Raw genomic sequence first — 18,989 nt, 5'->3', positions numbered from 1 at the left:
AAATTCTTTTCCATGGGCAGTCCTGACCTTATTGAAAATTTGGTGCACCAGTCTGGGATGATAAACATTTCAAGTTGTGGTTCATGTGTTCATAAATTTAGATCACATATTTTTAAGGAAATGATTCTAAATTCATTACAATTGATAACGTATATCTTTATTTAAAATGAAGTTTAAAATAAAAATAACTATGAACAAATTTAATATTCAATTTGTTTTGATTTGATCATTATAAGAAATTTTGGAAATAATATTTTTGTGTTTTGCTATGTGCACATACACTTCATGCAATTGAAAAAGAACAGATATGGTATAATGCAACAAAACCACCATTACAACCAGCGGTAAATTTAATACCTTCAGCGGTTACAACAAGACCTTCATCATGAGGATAACCTCATCTATTAGTAAGCTCTGAAAGGCCCCAAATAAGAATTTAAGCAAAGTCATTTTCTATGCATAGATAAAAAATGAACCAGACAATTAGAGACAATGACTGAACCAAACTTAAAAAGCTTTATTACACAGGACATTATGTTTAAAATTCTAGATATTGCACAAGTACATGTGTAAATGATTTTCTTTAAAAAAATCATGACCCCCCCTCATCAATTAGTCAAAAAATATATAATCTCCCTTCAAGTACTGCTATTTTTTCTTTGACCCCCTCCTTTTTTGGTGGCCCACCCCTGGAGATAAATAATGACCTGGCCCTAAAGAAATTTGATTCCTCCCGGAATGATACAGACGCAGATGTTGGTTGGAAGAGAGACAATATAAGAAGGGTATTCACAAAGAGTTAAACGACTCCATTGACTCAAACCCCAAAACTTTTTGGAATCTGATGAATTGATCAAACTGTACGACTAGTGAGCCTATAATACATAATACAGTTAAAGAACATTTTGAAAAGCTAACTCTTGTTAAAGGCGATGCTAATACCTTTCATCAAAATACTTCAAGTAAATTTAAAAAATAGTTTTGATCTCAAAGCTGAAACTAACGAATTAAACAGTGAAATTATAACAGAAGAAATCCTGAAAGCCATTAAACCATTGAAAAATGGTAAATATTGCTAATGAGATGTTGAAAAATGGTACTAAAATAATTCTTGATCCACTACAAAAATTATTTAATTTCATATTTAATACAGGAATATTTCCTAGGATTTGGGATGAAAGCCTGCTAGTACCATTACATAAAAATGGCAATAAATGTGATCCCAACAATTACCGACGGTTATCTATTACTTCTAACCTAGGAAAAGTATTTAACAAAATTATTCATGCCAGACTTATGAAATTAACAGTTAGTAATAAAAAGATTTTAAAAAATCAAATTGGATATATGGAATTTTCTCAAAGTCAATAGTCGAAAGAGTAATCAAGGGAACCAAGGTTATAGCGGTAATCAAAAGAATGTAATCCAGGGACAAAGACCAGACATGGAAAACAGACATACACAACAAAGAACATAAAGTAACTAAAATCATACATACAAAGTAACAAAAGCAAATGAGCAACTCGGACTCCACTAAAAACTAGGAACATTGGCCAAGTGCACCGGTAGGGTAAGCGTCCTCTGCTTTTCTTGAAACACCCGCTGAGTTTCTTATAAAAAGTCAAGTCCAGGGTAGACAAACGAGGAAAGAAAAACTATTGTCGTTGAATAAATCGGTTTTCAAGGTCCAGATGGATACACCATAACGATCCACGAGTTCATGATGACTACCATAAAACTTCTGTAGTGATGACTTCAATCTTGTAGCAACATGACCTGTTTAGGAATCCTATTTGTTAGATTTCTAGCGCAATACAAAAAGTCTGCGTAGTTTTGACAAGCTCTGGCATAACGTATGAGTTATGATATAAACACTCAATACGCAGGAGCCGAAGGGATGTTGCCACAGATGAAAGGAAAGTTGACAATTCTGAATGAAAAGTCATCACGTTTGTCGTAAAGTTTGGTCAATAGTTTTCCTTACCATCGATTTCTAATTGTAGGTCAAGATATGAGGCTGACTTCACAGTGTCTGTAGTATCCTTTATCCCAAGTTCTTTGGGGGTAGATGCGATGTATCAAATCCCCGAAATTAGGATTGTTTAAAGATAATACGTCATCTATTAGCGGAAACTGAGATTAAAGGATCTAGCCAAACGATATTCTTTCTTTCGGATCAAATCAGCTATAAAGTCAGCCTCATAAGAGTGAAGGAATAGGTCAGCAAGTAAAGGAGCACAATTTGGTCCCATTGGAATGCCGACCGTTTGTTGAAAAACACGTCCACCACACTGGACAAATTTGTTGTCGATTAATAATTCAAGCATTTTGTAAACATCTTCCTCTGTATATTTGGACGATGATTTGGAATTATTTCTTACAAAGTATGAGGAATATCTACCAAAAACTATATATTTGTATATAGGTGTACCATCTTTTTTTGAAAACAACGATGTATAATGTTTTTAATGCAGAAAAAGCCACAGATGAGAATGGTATATAAATACAAGCAGAGCATTTTAGATATGCCAAACACCAGGCAGCCCAAGTAGTATGTAACATCATAAACCAAGTCTTCACTGAACTTGACGTCCCTGAAAAAGCTGAAAAGTGGCATTCTAACTCCTATACTCTATTCAAAATACTCATGTACTGAATCAATTTATATCGATTGTTCTTACACCTCAAATAATCGTCAAATTGCAAAAGTATGGATATGATTAAAGAATAGAACCGGGATCGACCTCAAATGTATCTAAATACAAGCCTGTTTTTGTAAATTGTTTACATTAAACTCTTTTGATTTGAATTCACCATTCTGGTTACGAATGATATTCAATTTATCATGGAAATATCTAACAATAATTCGCTTTGCATCATAGCCGTGCACCAGTTTGCGTTATATTAGGTTCGTTGTCGGTTTACTTGGAACACCTAGATGAACTAATACTAAACTCTCCAACACCCTGCATAATTGAACTATAAACTGTTGGGCTTTCTAATTTTTCAAGTCGAAATTTAAATTACTTATAGCGAACTCCAGGTCGAAACTGACTGTCTAATCGCTCAAACCTCGGCCACAATTGTTGGAAGCATTGAGATACTTGTACCTTTCATCTAAAGCTTAAACTATTTCTCAGTTGATATTCTATAGCTCAGGTGCTACAAATTTATACATACAAATAGACACCTACGTGCATATCCTGTAGAAGCGCTTAGTTATTCGTACCTATAACATAAACACCGAAGTCTTAGAATAGGATTTTCAACAATAAGGTTTAATGAAGGAAATACTAGCCATGCATGCACCTTTAAGCCCTCTGAACACCTACATCTCTTTTATCACACATAATCCTAGATAACATATAGTTTCTGAACGCATGGTCAAATAGCCAAAATATCCAAATTGAATAATTATTACAAATATCAATAACACCAGACCACAGACTTGACATCATTCCTGAAAAAAAATGCATTATCAAAATTACTATGCATGCCACCGTCTTGATGCAAAGTTTTATTTTTATTTACCATCTCCTTCCGATGTCACGAGGCGGTAACCGTACTAAAAATCTGTTAAAATTGTGATCAATACACAAGTTGTTTTTTCGTTCGAATCGGCTTTTTTGTTTTTGCTTTTTGTTTTCCTTTAGAGGGATATGGGATGTTTTCTGTGGCCAAAAATATTAGAACGTATCCTTTCGGCATAATGACCTAATGCAAAGAAAGACTCCGTATTTATGAATGCTGCTGTTCTGAAATGCACGAAATAGTTACGGATAGAACATGACAGTTTCGGGGTCTGAACGCCGTTTTCTTAGTAGCTTAGGAGTGAAAATCAGACAAATAAATGTATCCTCTCCGGCCTCTGAAGATGACATAGTCTTGTTAGGACCAAATACTGAAATGCAAGCCATGATCAACTTAGTTCAATATAACACCAGACGAGATCTCGCCAAACTGAATCCAGGAAGACAAAAGTTATAAAAATGTCGAAAGCCAAAAAATGTCAAAGAAAGCAGCCACACGCTAGAAAGACATTAAGTAATAAGAGTTGAAAGCCTTAAACACCTTGGAATAACCCATCAAGAGAATAATAAAGAAGTAAATGTTGACGAAAGAGCACAAATTGGGCGGAAAACTATGCGCTTTTAGGATCAGGTCTCTGTACTCGATCAGGAATGTCACCAGTTGTCCAACTGAAAATATGGAATGTACAGTGAAAACCTATCTAAACCGAACCATGAATAATCCGAAAACCTGTCTAAACCAGTTAATTCTTGAAGTCCATTTGTATCAATTTTAATGTATTTTGTCCTGGGTAAACTGAGCTCCTTTCTGAACCGAACAACTTTAATGTCCGAAAGCGGTTCAGGTTAGACAGGTTTCATTGTATATTTAGTTCCTAGGTTTATGTATGGAGTAGAACTACAAAAGCCAACACAATTTGACCTGAATAAATTAGAACATATGCAACGATCCATGCTCAGACATTTTCAATGCTTACCAGATCGTACAGTATCTGCCGCCGTATATACACAATAATAGGGGCTGAACCAGTAGAAGCCACTTATTATAAGCTATGTATGAATTTACTGTTAGGGGTAGCCAGGCTAGACAAAAGTATCGAAAAATAAATTGTACGATGTGAAATGCAGAATGCAGACCATGAAAATTTATTTGTCAACAACGTCGATCGTATTTTTAAGAAATATCAACTGCGGTGTCCAACCGAGATTGTGCAAAATATATGGAGGTCAAATGTGCATAAATTGAACAATTTAATTACAAGCGAACTTTGTTAACATTTTAATTCCGTGCAGTTGATACCAGCTTTTAACTTTTTACCTTTTATGTGTGAAATGACTTTTATGCTACTGTGCCAGTATAAATGCGTATATCCCGGAACACGAAACAGACTTTTAACTTATCTTACAACACAATGAGGATGTGAATATCTTAATAGCATCTTATGGAATGATGAACTCAAGCTTTTATGCGCCAAACGATTTGTTTTTATAATGGCTAAACCGAAATACACACCTTTTAATAACGACGCACATATAATGTGCAATGAAGGTTTTATTTGTGCAAAGCACACTGGAGTGCTCCGAAGACGGAGGAAACTACATGAACTGAACTGATATATAGCATGTGTGTTTTAAACTTAATATATGGATTAGAATGCAACTTATGTGGTTTAATATATGTCGGAGAAACACAAGAACGATTAAATAAAAGAATGTGCGGTCATTGTTCGGGAATTAACACCACCAAATTCCCGACAGTTTATCAACACTTTAATCAACAAGATCATTCAATCCTCTCCATGAAAGTTCGTATTTTAGAAAAAATTTACCATCCTACAAACAGTCCCTTTCTAAGTAAAAACTATCGTAAGGAAAGAGAGGAGTACTGGATACGCAGACTAGGTACTGCAATACCTTACGGATGCAATGACAACATCAAAAGTATAGGAAACCTTTCAAGCCAATATAACAATAGCATGAATGTGATGAATTTATTTAACAAAAATCCAAGACGGGAAAGGAGTCATGGCCATCGCCACTATACGTCACCTAAGTTACATGATGTCTCCATAGATGGTCTCCTTCCTTTCATTCAAAAACCTCTTGGACTTCATCACATTAGAACCAAACTTTATTCTATACCTCTCATTCTACTACACTCCCTTTACAAAACAAGTCTTGACACTCCTGTTTCTGACCCCACCTCATTATTATACAGACTTGTTGCCATCATTTTGGATATTGGTTTCCACAGACTCTTTAAACCAGTTTGTGTGAAAAGTCAAGATGAAGAAAAACGATCATTTCTTCCACTACCGTTTGTCAACAAAGGTATAGATGCAATTAATTTGGCTAACATCCCCCATCACAAAAACGTTACCAACAAAATTCCCCTATATTTTAAAGACAAATCCATATCAATTATTTCATATTCCTATACTTCACCCATTGCATCCAAAATTTTCAATTATAAAATGCTATTGCAGAACCTCGAGATTGAGGACTTCAAGGCTAAACCACCAGACTGTTCTTGCAAAACCTCATCATTCAAGTATGGTCCTTCTGGTCACGTCGTTACGGGAGATTTAACCATGATCGAAAACGAATCTCTACGTAATATCCTTTCTAAAGGTCCCAAGTACCGTGAACCACGCTCCATAAATTGGAATTATAACTTTAAAGTTCTTATGGATGCCGTCGAGGACTATGCAAGAAAATGGATAGAACGAGAACAAGAAGGCATTGATTCTCTTTCATAGTGGTTAAAGGCCGTGAGGTCTTTAATTTTGAAACGAATGAAAGTTTTAAGTAGGTCAATGAGTGCCAAGGCTACATCAGTTTTCAAAGACCCCGATGTAGCAAAAACATTGTCTACTATACATGACAAATATGTTGTCGTACCAGCAGACAAAGCCCAAAACAACATTGTTTTTGTCTGCAAAACGTTTTATATCCAATGTTTATTATCAGAGGTAGACGTAGAAAATAATAGCAGTGACACGACCTATACTGCTACCACTCTCTCCAAAGAAGAGATTGTGGAATACCATAAATCTGTGCTATCCTCTTTTGGTCTCTCTACCAAGGACGATGATTGTGATTTACCGTCTATGTACTGGATTCCTAAACTTCACAAGAATCCATACAAACAACGTTTCATAGCTGGATCTGCAAAATGTACCACCGAACCTCTTTCAAAACTTTTAACTTCTATACTCACAACTGTCAAAGAGGGTCTGCAGTCCTACCACAACACTTGTTACTCCCGTAGTGGTATTAATTCAATGTGGATCCTGAAAAATTCGAAAGATCTTTTGGCGAAAATCAGTTCAAGACTAATATCTGAATATAATAGCATTAAAACCTATGATTTTTCAACACTGTATACTTCTATTCCCCATACTCAGTTAAAATCCCGACTTAAAAACATTATACATCGTTGTTTTTTCCAAAAAAGATTGTACACCTAGATACAAATATATAGTTCTTGGTAGAGATTCCTCATACTTTGTAAGAAATAATTCCAAATCATCTTCCAAATATACAGAGGAAGATGTTTACAAAATGCTGGAAATTTTAATCGACAACATATTTGTCCAGTGTGTTGGACGTGTTTTTCAACAAACGGTCGGCATTCCAATGGGAACAAATTGTGCTCCTTTACTTGCTGACCTATTTCTTCACTCTTATGAGGCTGACTTAAGCTGATTTGATCCGAAAGAAAGAATATCGTTTGGCTAGATCCTTCAATCTCAGTTTCCGCTATATAGATGACGTATTATCTTTAAACAATCCTAATTTCGGGAATTTGATACATCGCATTGCATCTACCCAAAAGAACTTGGGATAAAGGATACTACAGACACTGTGAAGTCAGCCTCATATCTTGACCTACAATTAGAAATCGATGGTAAGGAAAACTATTGACCAAACTTTACGACAAACGTGATGACTTTTCATTCAGAATTGTCAACTTTCCTTTCATCTGTGGCAACATCCCTTCGGCTCCTGCGTATGGAGTGTTCATATCACAACTCATACGTTATGACAGAGCTTGCCGAAACTACGCACTTTTTGTATCGCGCTAGAAATCTAACAAATAGGCTTCTGGAACAGGGTTATGTTGCTACAAGATTGAAGTCATCACTACAGAAGTTTCATGGTCGTCATCATGAACTCGTGGATCGTTATGATGTATCCATCAGCACCATGAAAACTGATTTATTCAACGGGTCATAGTTCACCTTTCCTCGTTTGTCTACCCCGGACTTGACTTTTTATGAGCAACTCGGCGGGTGTTTCTAGAAAAGCAGAGGACTCTTACCCTACCGGTGCACCATGCTCCCAGTTTTTAGCAGAGTCTGAGTTGCTCATTTACTTTTGTTACTTTGTATGTATGATTTTAGTTACTTTATGTTCTTTGTTGTGTATGTCTGTTTTCCATGTCTGGTCTTTGTCCCTGGATTACATTCTTTTGATTACTGCTATAACCTTGGTTCCCTTGATTACTCTTAAACATATTTTCAAGCCATGATTCCATAAAAGTTCAAAAGAAAAAAATTAGTAGTCAGAAATTTGTCTTCTTTAATTAATAATTTTCATAAAATAAAAAAAAAAGAATCTGATATACTAAGTAGATCCCGTTTTTTTCTTTTGACTTTCGTCGTTCCGTTCAATTTTTCTTCGTTTCGTACTTAGTCTAAAAGTAGGACCGAAGAGGAAAAGGCCGATAACTCTGGGTATAATTTTCTGGATTTTACTATAAGTCTGATGTAAATAAAGTTCCGAAAAAATCAAAATAATCTTGTGATCTAAACAATGGCAGAGGCCGTTAAACCCAAAAAACAGATTTCCAGAGTCAAAAAGGTATCATTAATTGAACGAAAATTTGTTATGTTTTTAGAAATCGGGATATATATATGTTAATGTACCGGTTTTTAGTTAATCCATTTCCAGAACTGTACGCACTGGGCACTGTCATAACAGTCACGCATAGTCTGCGGAAAAAAAAACAAAAAAAAACATATCAATTCTCCTTATATCATAGGTTGTAGTGTAAAACCTCCCAGATTGTGTGTGCTTTGTACATGGACTTTTAATTAAATACAATATCATACAAGAACTTAAATAGAAGATTTATTGGTAAATGACAGGGATTGTATAAGTGAGTATAATTTATACATCTTGCTCCACGAAGGAGATGCCACCTACAAAGATATTGAATGCAGTGAAGGATGGACAGCAAGCTAGTTACAATACCACCTACTCTTGTATTGGTATTAATCATACATGGATACTTAAAAATTCTAAAGATTAACTTCTAAACCTTGAATCCCACAGCCTTTTGGAAAATAGTTCTCTCCAAACTTATGGACATTGTCACATGATAAATTGAAATCTTGTTTGAAAGGACTTGTTCATAAATCTTTTGCTGTTTTGAAAAATTACATTGTTCTTGGTAACAAGTCCTCATTTCCTAAAACATTAGAGAAGGGCTAAGTGTGCTACTCTAAAAAGCAGGTTTGCGATATGCTTGATTTCCTAATTGATAACATGTTTGTCACATTTGGAGGAGCTTTTTTTCAACAACAAGTTGGCATTCCAATGGGCACTAACTGTGCTTCTCTCATAGCCAATTTGTTTTGATATCATATGAGACTGAATTTCTTCAAAACCTTGTAAAGAATACAAATATAAAAGATGCTAAATCTTTTAACTTTACACACAGATATATTGATGATGTATTGCCTATCAACAAACCTTCAATATATCCACCAGAGCTCGAGATAAAGGAGACTACAGAAACAGCTTGTTCTGCATCTTTTTTCGGACCTACATCTCAAATTTGACAATAGTGGTCATCTCTACAAAGCTTATGTTTTATGTTATACTGAAACCTGACTTTAAATAAAATTTCTTAGTATTCTTAGTCTTAGTACTGTCCACACTAAGATTTACGATAAAAAATACTACTTTAATTTTATTATCATAAATTTTCCTTACCTGTGCTGAAATATACCTTTGTCTCCTGTATATGGTGTCTATATTTTCACAATTGATTTGCTATGCTAGAGCAAGTACTAACTTCTATGATTTCCTTGAAGGCCATAAATATCTGCTTAACAGACTCCTGAATCAGGGTTATGAGGAAATGGGTCTCAGAAGGTCTCTTACCAAATTCTTTTTCTTCTAAAATAATGAGTAATTATTATTTTTTTTTGTAAATTGTTCTTTGTGCTGATGTGACCACTGATTTACCCATTATGCTGCAATAGCATGCAAATGCTATTTAATCAGCACTGGTATGTATGGAAGAGGGAGGTTTAGTGCACTGTAAAACCTAGATTTAACCCATTATTTTGTTTGAAATACCTTTACCAATTCTGGACCATTGCAGTACCAGCTGCTCTGATGGTGTAATATCTATTTTGCCAGATTTATTATGGACTTGACTTGATTATAGATCGGAGTAGTGTTCGGTAATTTTGTTGTTAGCCTTTTTATATGCTAGTTCTATAACATAAAACCATGCATTGTATATGTATCTTTCATGCTTTCATCAGATATTTTCATTTTTGTTCAAATTCAAAATGCACATTATATCTGATAAAAACATGGAGGGGAGGAAAGTTGAAAGAGATGCTTTTTTAGGGTCACAAAGTTACAATGTACAAATAGAAAGGGATTAAGTAAATTGTGATAAAACACTTCGAGGGAATTAAAATAAGTGTTTTACGTGTTGAGTCTGGGGTCACAAATGTTGATGATTTTTATATCTCATTAATAGTCTCTATTAATCAATCGTATTCTATTATAGAAAAAGAAAACTGATTTTGAGGAAAGCTTAGAAGCTGTATGTGATGGGCAGGTATCATATTCTAATGAACAAAGTTCTCAAGATTTAGTTCACGTACCTGTAGCCCTTGAAGAATTAAAAATTGAAAATGTGTCAAAGGTCACACTTCATTCATCAGACAAATCCTCAACAGAAACAGAAACACAAGGTGATCATAGTGAAAGTAAAGTTGAAACATATGCTGTTGAGTTGGCTGATAATTCAGAGTATGGGCAGAGTAAAGATGTTATTGACCAAAAATGTTCAGAGAAGTGTTCAAACATTGAACACACTGATGAACAATCATATATGAAAGGCCCAGTTAAAACTGACAATGATATAAAAAGTACTGTCAAAAAAAGAAGTATACTGTTAGAAAATGTCAGCAATGAAGAGAGAAATTTACCAGTTATTGAAACTATTGAGCAGGAGCAGGATAATGTAACTGCCGGTAAGTCTGTTGAGCAAGAATCCAAGTCTGAGCAGGATAATGTAACTAAGACTGTTGGACAAGAATGTAAGTCTGAGAATGAAGACATTGGTATACAGAATCAAAAGTCCATAACTAGTCAACTGTCTGAGTCAACATTATCCTTATTAAACAACAGTTTCAAAGAGAGGTCAGTCTCAGGTGAAAGTCACCAATCAGCTGCCAGATATTTAGATATCAAAAACATTTTTTCTGAAGAGGAGAGATCTGGTTTATATCCTGATTTACAGCTTGAGATTGAACGAGCAAAGAGATCTGTAGACAGTCAACAACTACTATTAAAACACAAGGTTCAAAATTCAGAACAAGCTCTGATAAAGCATCCAAATGTACAACCAGCTCAATCCCTACTACCATCTACTACTGGAGGTCAGTCATTACAGAGTCAACATCATACAGTTCATCAGCAGACCATGTCTCTACAACCATTAACTTTAGAACAACTGAAAAATTTGTATTACAACCCAAGACTAGTGCAAATTGATGCCATGGTTGACCTATTTATACAGGTAAATGTCATTATGTTCAGGCACAGTGTTCTGCTATAGATTTAAGACAGCACAGCACTCACTGGTATAGCACATCTCATTTGGCTTTTCCCACTTGGTGTCCATTGTTGTCATTGGTCATTATCAATATTTTTTCAAAACTCTTTTCCTCTGACACTACTGAACCAATTAGAACCCAACTTGGTATGAATGTTCGTTTGGATATTCTGTCTAGAACTGATGTGGGGATTTTTGACCTGACGACAAACATGGAAAATTTCACAAAAAATAGATTGTAACTTCCATAAGGTTTGTCAACAGTTATTGCCTTTTCATGTGTACTTCAAAAACTATAACAATTAAAAGAAAACTGAGAGTTTGTAGGCTGTTCAGTAGGCATCTGTATCTGATCAGGTTGAAGAACATACAAACTCTTAGTTTTCTTTAAATTGTTATAGTTTTTGAAATACATATGAAAAGGCAAAAACTGTTGCCATCGTCATCTGTTGTTGTTGCTAACAATTTTTAAAAACCCTTCTCCCCTGATGCTACATGACCAATTAGAACCATACTTGGTTTGAATATTCCTTGGGGTATCCTTCATTGAACTGATGTAGATATGTTTGATTCCATAGAAAAACATGGCTGCTGTTACTAAAAATAGAACATAGGGGTCAGACAGAAGTTTTTCGCATGTTTCCAAAACCGTTAGGTTTAGTCAGATTCTTTCAATTGCCCAAATGATCCTAATGATAAGGCCTACAAAAGATGGATAATTCCTTGTTAGATTTATTGCCCTTGAAAGGTGAAACATGATGTTTTTAGCAGTTTTTAGCCAATCTTTTGAAAACTATAGTAGATAGAAAGAAACTTTCAATTGATGAAATGATCCTTATGATAAGGCCTTCAAAAGTCTGCATTAGATCAAAGATGTTGGATGACTCCTGGTTAGAATTCTTGCCCTTGAAAGGTAAAACATGTTTTTGGCAGTTTTTCGCCAGTATTTTGAAAACTATAGTAGATAGAAAGAAACTTTCAATTGAAAGGATCCTTATGGTACTTAAGTCTTCTTTTAAGTCATAATTGTCAGACTAATCTTTGTTAGAATTATTGCTCTTGAAAAGCAAAAATTGATCAAGGTGAGCGATTTAGGCTCTTGGGAGCCTCTTGTTGGAAGTATTTTTGCTACATGTGTATTTTAATTTGCTTTCAAAATCTTCTACACAGAAACTTTCTTTAAAGTTAATAAGGATGTTAACCTCAATACTCTTTACAAATGATCCAATTTTTGTGTTGCTCGAATGGGTCAGCAGGTAGCAGGAATGATACATGTATAAGTTTAGGAGCCTCTTTAATTGATGTACATTTTGTACCAAATGATATGAATATATGATTTCAATTCTCCAGGTGAGCAGTTCAGGCTCTTAAGAGCCTCTAATTATACACTGCAATTCACTAAATTACAAAATTGAATACTTTTATACATGTATGCTTTAAAAGGAAAGTAGGTTATTCATGCACAGGTTTATAATACCCACTTTATAATCATATACATTTTTTTTTTAAATGAATCTTTACAATTAATCAGTTTATGATAAGTATTTGCCAACATCTGTAGTTAACTCTGAACAACTCAGATATTCCCAGACTTTCCTGTTGATTTGTAAAAATAGATTGAAGTAGTTTGACATGTCAAACATGTTTACACAAATGTCCATGAATATTTATTAAAGAGCTTGCAAACAACTCTGAACAATGAAAAAGGCATCTTTAATCAATTGTAACAACTTGTAAAGCTTTTGTATGAACTGTTTAGTGTTCTATTTCATACCATTGTTTTAAGATTCATTTATGAATAATTGTGAGTAGTTTACATTGGTTTTCCGATGGATTAATGGATCAACAGGAATTCAGGCAAGCTCTTTGTAAATACATGTATATACATGTACTTTGCCTAATAAGAGGAGACTATGATTGTTCTGCAACTTTGAACAGAAATCAAAAGAACTTTGGTAAAATATTAACTTGTTTCACTCTTTAAAAAATGTCAAATCTCCTTGAATGTTCAATTGAAGAATTTGTGAGGTTGTGGCATTCAATTTATATAAGTACTAAATACAGTCCCATTCAAAAATCATTGCCGCTCATACTACACTCATAACAAAACCCCAACATTTAGAAAAAAACTGATTAGGTGATAATAAACTAATCGTTCAATAAACATAATAGATTAGACCAACCATATTAATATGTATTGTATGTATACTCACAATATATCTTTACAACATTATATGAGTGTAAATTGGTTGTATTTGTTTGTAATGAATCCTGAAATATCAATGTAAATGCATGACTTTCACTAAATTATAAATTGTTTGTTCATACTCATAACCAATCGCAAAGCACTGGCTAATCAGTCGTAAAAGTGCATGTCCTATTCACAAGAATTCTTGTTGTTTTACAAATCATATGAAATTTTAATCTGAATGCATTCGTCAGAAAAACTCATGCATGTGAAAGGGGTTAAGGAAATTACTGGGAGTATGACTTCAAAGAGTTATTAATAGAAAGTGTTAGTAAGAATTTTAAAAAGAGGCCACATAATTGTTCATTAAAATACCACACATGGATACATACACTGGTTCTACATACAGTGCTCTGAATGTGGATGTGTAAACTGGTTCTACACCTGTTAAAAAGCTTTGAATGTAACATGGATGTGTATACTGGTTCTTCATCTGTTGCGAAGCTCTGAATGTACATGTAACATGGATGTGTAGACTGGTTCTTCACATGTTACAAAGCTCTAAATGTTACATGGATGTGTAGACTGGTTCATCACATGTTACAAAGCTCTGAATGTTACATGTGTATACTAGTCATACACATGTTACAAAGGTCTGAATGTAACAAGGATGTGTAGACTGGTTCGTCACATGTTACAAAGCTCTGAATGTTACATAGATGTGTATACTAGTCATACAAATGTTACAAAGCTCTGGATGTAACATGGATGTGTAGACTGGTTCGTCACATGTTACGAAGCTCTGAATGTTACATAGATGTGTATACTAGTCCTAAACATGTTACAAAGCTCTGAATGTAACATGGATATGTAGACTATTTCTATACCTGTTAGAAAGCTCTGAATGTAAAATATATGTGTAGACTGGTTCTGTAGCTGTGATTTATCATAGTGGAATTACCAAGAATAACCAAGTAGATTATATATTATTTTTTTTCCAGGAAGAGGAAAAGAAGGACAACCACGAGTTCTATGAGATTTTGTTAAGTTATTTGAGAGCTAGGAAGAATCTTATACAGTCAGAAGGGGAGATTACTGTGCTACATGGACAGTATAATGAAATCAAGGAACAGTGTTGGGTGACCTCGAAACATTTTGTCACTGCTAAGGTTTGTATAGGAGATGTTAAGTATAAATACATATAGGAATATTCGTTATTCTCTGTTTTAATCAAGTTTTACTGCTGTACTGTCAGTTAATGGAAATTATGTGTGGGAAAGACTTGTTATGGAGCTTCAGCATTACAAGTTCAATGAATGAAAGATGTTGTTTACACATACATATAAATATTGGGTACCTACTATTAAATGTAAAAAGGTAACAACTTCAGTTTGAGAGTTATTTTTTGTTTGTTTGTTGGGGTTTAACGTCTGAGCAGCAATATAGTGATAATATATAATGATATAGCATGTTTATATTGTTAGGGTCCATGTGGTGATGGTGTGACATTTAAAGCATTTATTAGATATCTGTATTGTTTAGGATTCATGTGGTGATGGTGTGACATTTAAAGCATTTATTAGATATCTGTATTGTTTAGGGTCCATGTTGTGATGGTGTGACATTTAAAGCATTTATTAGATACCTGTTTTGTTAGGGTCCATGTGGTGATGGTGTGACATTTAAAGCATTTATTAGATATCTGTTTTGTTTAGGGTCCATGTGGTGATGGTGTGACATTTGAAGCATTTATTAGATATCTGTTTTGTTTAGGGTCCATGTGGTGATGGTGTGACATTTAAAGCGTTTACTGGATATCTGTTTTGTTAGGGTCTATGTGGTGATGGTGTGATATTTAAAGCATTAATTGGGTATTGGTTTTTTTAGGGTCTATAGTGGTGTGACATTTAAAGAACTAAGTATGTTTGTATTGTTAGGGTCCGTGTAGTAATGGTGTGACATTTAAAGCATTTATTAGATATCTGTATTGTTTAAGGTCCATGTGGTGATGGTGTGATATTTAAAGCATTTATTAGATATCTGTATTGTTTAGGGTCCATGTGGTGATGGTGTGACATTTAAAGCATTTATTAGATATCTGTTTTGTTCAGGGTCCATGTGGTGATGGTGTGACATTTAAAGCATTTATTAGATATCTGTATTGTTTAGGGTCCATGTGGTGATGGTGTGACATTTAAAGCATTTATTAGATATCTGTATTGTTTAGGGTTCATGTGGTGATGGTGTGACATTTGAAGCATTTATTAGATATCTGTTTTGTTTAGGGTCCATGTGGTGATGGTGTGACATTTAAAGCGTTTACTGGGTATCTGTTTTGTTAGGGTTTATGTGGTGATGGTGTGACATTTAAAGCATTAATTGGGTATTGGTTTTTTTAGGGTCTATAATGGTGTGACATTTAAAGAACTAAGTATGTTTGTATTGTTAGGGTCCGTGTAGTAATGGTGTGACATTTAAAGCATTTATTAGATATCTGTATTGTTTAAGGTCCATGTGGTGATGGTGTGACATTTAAAGCATTTATTAGATATCTGTTTTGTTATGGTCCATGTGGTGATGGTGTGACATTTAAAGCATTTATTAGATATCTGTATTGTTTAGGGTCCATGTGGTGATGGTGTGACATTTGAAGCATTTATTAGATATCTGTTTTGTTAGGGTCCATGTGGTTGTGGTGTGACATTTAAAGCATTTATTAGATATCTGTTTTGTTAGGGTCCATGTGGTGATGGTGTGACATTTAAAGCATTTATTAGATATCTGTTTTGTTTAGGGTTCATGTGGTGATGGTGTGACATTTAAAGCATTTATTAGATATCTGTATTGTTTAGGGTCCATGTGGTGATGGTGTGACATTTGAAGCATTTATTAGATATCTGTTTTGTTAGGGTCCATGTGGTGATGGTGTGACATTTAAAGCATTTATCAGATATCTGTATTGTTTAGGGTCCATGTGGTGATGGTGTGACATTTAAAGCATTTATTAGATATCTGTATTGTTTAGGGTCCATGTGGTGATGGTGTGACATGTAAAGCATTTATTAGATATCTATTGTTTAGGGTTCATGTGGTGATGGTGTGACATTTAAAGCATTTATTAGATATCTGTATTGTTTAGGGTTCATGTGGTGATGGTGTGATATTTAAAGCATTTATTAGATATCTGTTTTGTTAGGGTTCATGTGGTGATGATGTGACATGTAAAGCATTTATTAGATATCTGTTTTGTTTAGGGTCCATGTGGTGATGGTGTGATATTTAAAGCATTTATTATGAGATATCTGTATTGTTTAGGGTCCATGTGGTGATGGTGTGACATGTAAAGCTAACCATCAGTATGAGATGATAGACTTTGGTGATGATGCATTTAAAAGATTGAAGAAGACACTAGAGACAGTAAGGGAGAATCTACAAACAAAGTTATCTCTTCACTCTTATTCATCACAACTAGCAAGGTAATGTAACCATGATTAAATCAACCTGCAAGGTAATGTAATCATGATTGAATCAACTGGCAAGGTAATGTAATCATGATTAAATCAACTTCCAAGGTAAAGTAATCATGATTGAATCAACTGACATTGTAATGTAATCATGATTGAATCAACTGGCAAGGTAATGTAATCATGCTTAAATCAGCTTACAAGGTAATTTAATCATAATTGACCTAACTGGCAAGGTAATGAATCATGATTAAATGGATAAAGGGTTTCTTCAGAATTTCATTATGCTATGAAAAAATGGATAACATCATCTTCATTATATTACATACACAAAAAAAATACTTTTATTATTGGTTGATCAATTGTTATTCAATTTTTTTTTTCTGAAAATAATACAAATGGTTTATTTGTATGAAAACATCATTAGCACAGACATACTTGTATCTCTTAGCTGCCAGCCCCGTGCAGGTCCGGATGTTAAAAGAATAGGCCTGCAGCAGCGCTAAGCTTGTTGTATAAGGCGACTAAATAGTGCTCAGATGCCTAGCCAGGGGCTAGGCGCTCTGTCCACAGAGCAACTGGAATGTGTGCCCCAGGTGGTGGAATGGGGTACCCCTGGCGTGTTACATGCTGGGGTTGTCAGGCTATAATACGGAAAACCTGACCGCAAACCATAGTGGTGCACTGTGTTGGGAAAGATGCCACATTCCTCGCATGTTAAAGAACCCTGCTGTGGTATTTGATAGGAGTAGGAACCTTTGCGCTCCGCCACAGGAGGCTAAATTGCCCTACCTTACCCATCCCCCCTTTTTCCAGTGGCAATCAAGATTTGTCGACCCTATTATCCTTTTGACCCATCCTTTTTTTTTCATTTCATGTTCATTTTATCATCCATTTCATGTTCATTGTCTGAATATAGCTGAAATATTGCTGCTTGGACGTTAAACCCCAACAAACAAACAAACAAACAAACTTAACTGCCTACTTGTATCTCTTAACATTGAACTGTTACACTACTTAATCAGCATAATGCATTATCACATGTCAGTGTTATTTTGACAGGTTACAAGTGGAATCTTACATACACAACTTATTTGTGACATCACCATTACTGACAGATATACCCAGCAATGCCCCACCCCAAGGTAATTATTACATGACATCTCAATTAGCTGACAGATATATCCAATAATGCCCCACCCCCACGCCATGGTAATTATTTTGTACATCTCAATTAATTGACAGATATACCCATTAATGCCCCATCCCCACGCCATGGTAATAATTTTTTGACATCTCAATTAATTGACAGATAAACTCAGTAATGTTCCACCCCCATGCCATGGTAGTTATTATGTGACATATCAATTAACTGACAGGTATACCAAGTAATGCCTGCCCCCTCGCCACGGTTATTATTTTGTGACATATCAATTACTGATAGGTATACCAAGTGATGCCTGCCCCCATGCCACAGTAATTATTTTGTTACATATCAATTATTGACAGGTATACCAAGAAATGCCCGAACCCAACACCATGGTAATTATTTTGTAACATAACAATGGACAGGTATGTCAAGTAATGCCCCAAGCTCATGCCATGTTAATTATTTTGTGATATCTTAATTAATGGCAGATATACCCAGTAATGCTCCACTCCATGCCATGTAAATATTTTTGTCACATCTTAATTAACTGACAGATGTTCCCAGTAATGCTCCAACCCCATGCCATGGTATTTTTTATGTGTTATATCAATTAATTGACAGATATACCCAGTAATGCCCAACCCCCGCACCATTGTAATTATTTTGTATCATATAAATTGACAGGTATACCAAGTAATACCCTATCCCAATGCCATATTAATTATTTTGTGACATCTCAATTAACTGACAGATGTACTTAGTAATGCCCCACCATGTCGTGGTAATT

At 34.7% G+C, this 18,989-nt stretch overlaps 1 protein-coding gene across 1 annotated transcript in view; it reads left to right on the top strand.

Annotated features, from left to right (window-relative positions):
- The first annotated feature begins 8,278 nt into the window (after positions 1 to 8,278).
- The window catches only part of LOC148626777 (ectopic P granules protein 5 homolog), an 83,939-nt gene continuing 73,228 nt past the window's right edge, over positions 8,279 to 18,989 (top strand). Inside the window, exons 1-5 of the mRNA XM_088588248.1 lie at positions 8,279 to 8,396; positions 10,348 to 11,364; positions 14,590 to 14,757; positions 16,904 to 17,064; positions 18,115 to 18,197. Of these exons, the coding sequence (XP_088444374.1) occupies positions 8,349 to 8,396; positions 10,348 to 11,364; positions 14,590 to 14,757; positions 16,904 to 17,064; positions 18,115 to 18,197 (1,477 nt within the window). The 5' untranslated portion in view covers positions 8,279 to 8,348. The remainder of the gene's footprint in view (positions 8,397 to 10,347; positions 11,365 to 14,589; positions 14,758 to 16,903; positions 17,065 to 18,114; positions 18,198 to 18,989) is intronic.

This window comes from Perna viridis, chromosome 1, assembly GCF_037379345.1.
Source record: "Perna viridis isolate PV_CMFRI_1.1 ecotype Kerala chromosome 1, ASM3737934v1, whole genome shotgun sequence".
Lineage (NCBI taxonomy): Eukaryota > Metazoa > Mollusca > Bivalvia > Mytilida > Mytilidae > Perna > Perna viridis.
Note: the sequence above shows the minus strand (reverse complement) of the source record. Positions and strands in the feature narration are given on the sequence as shown.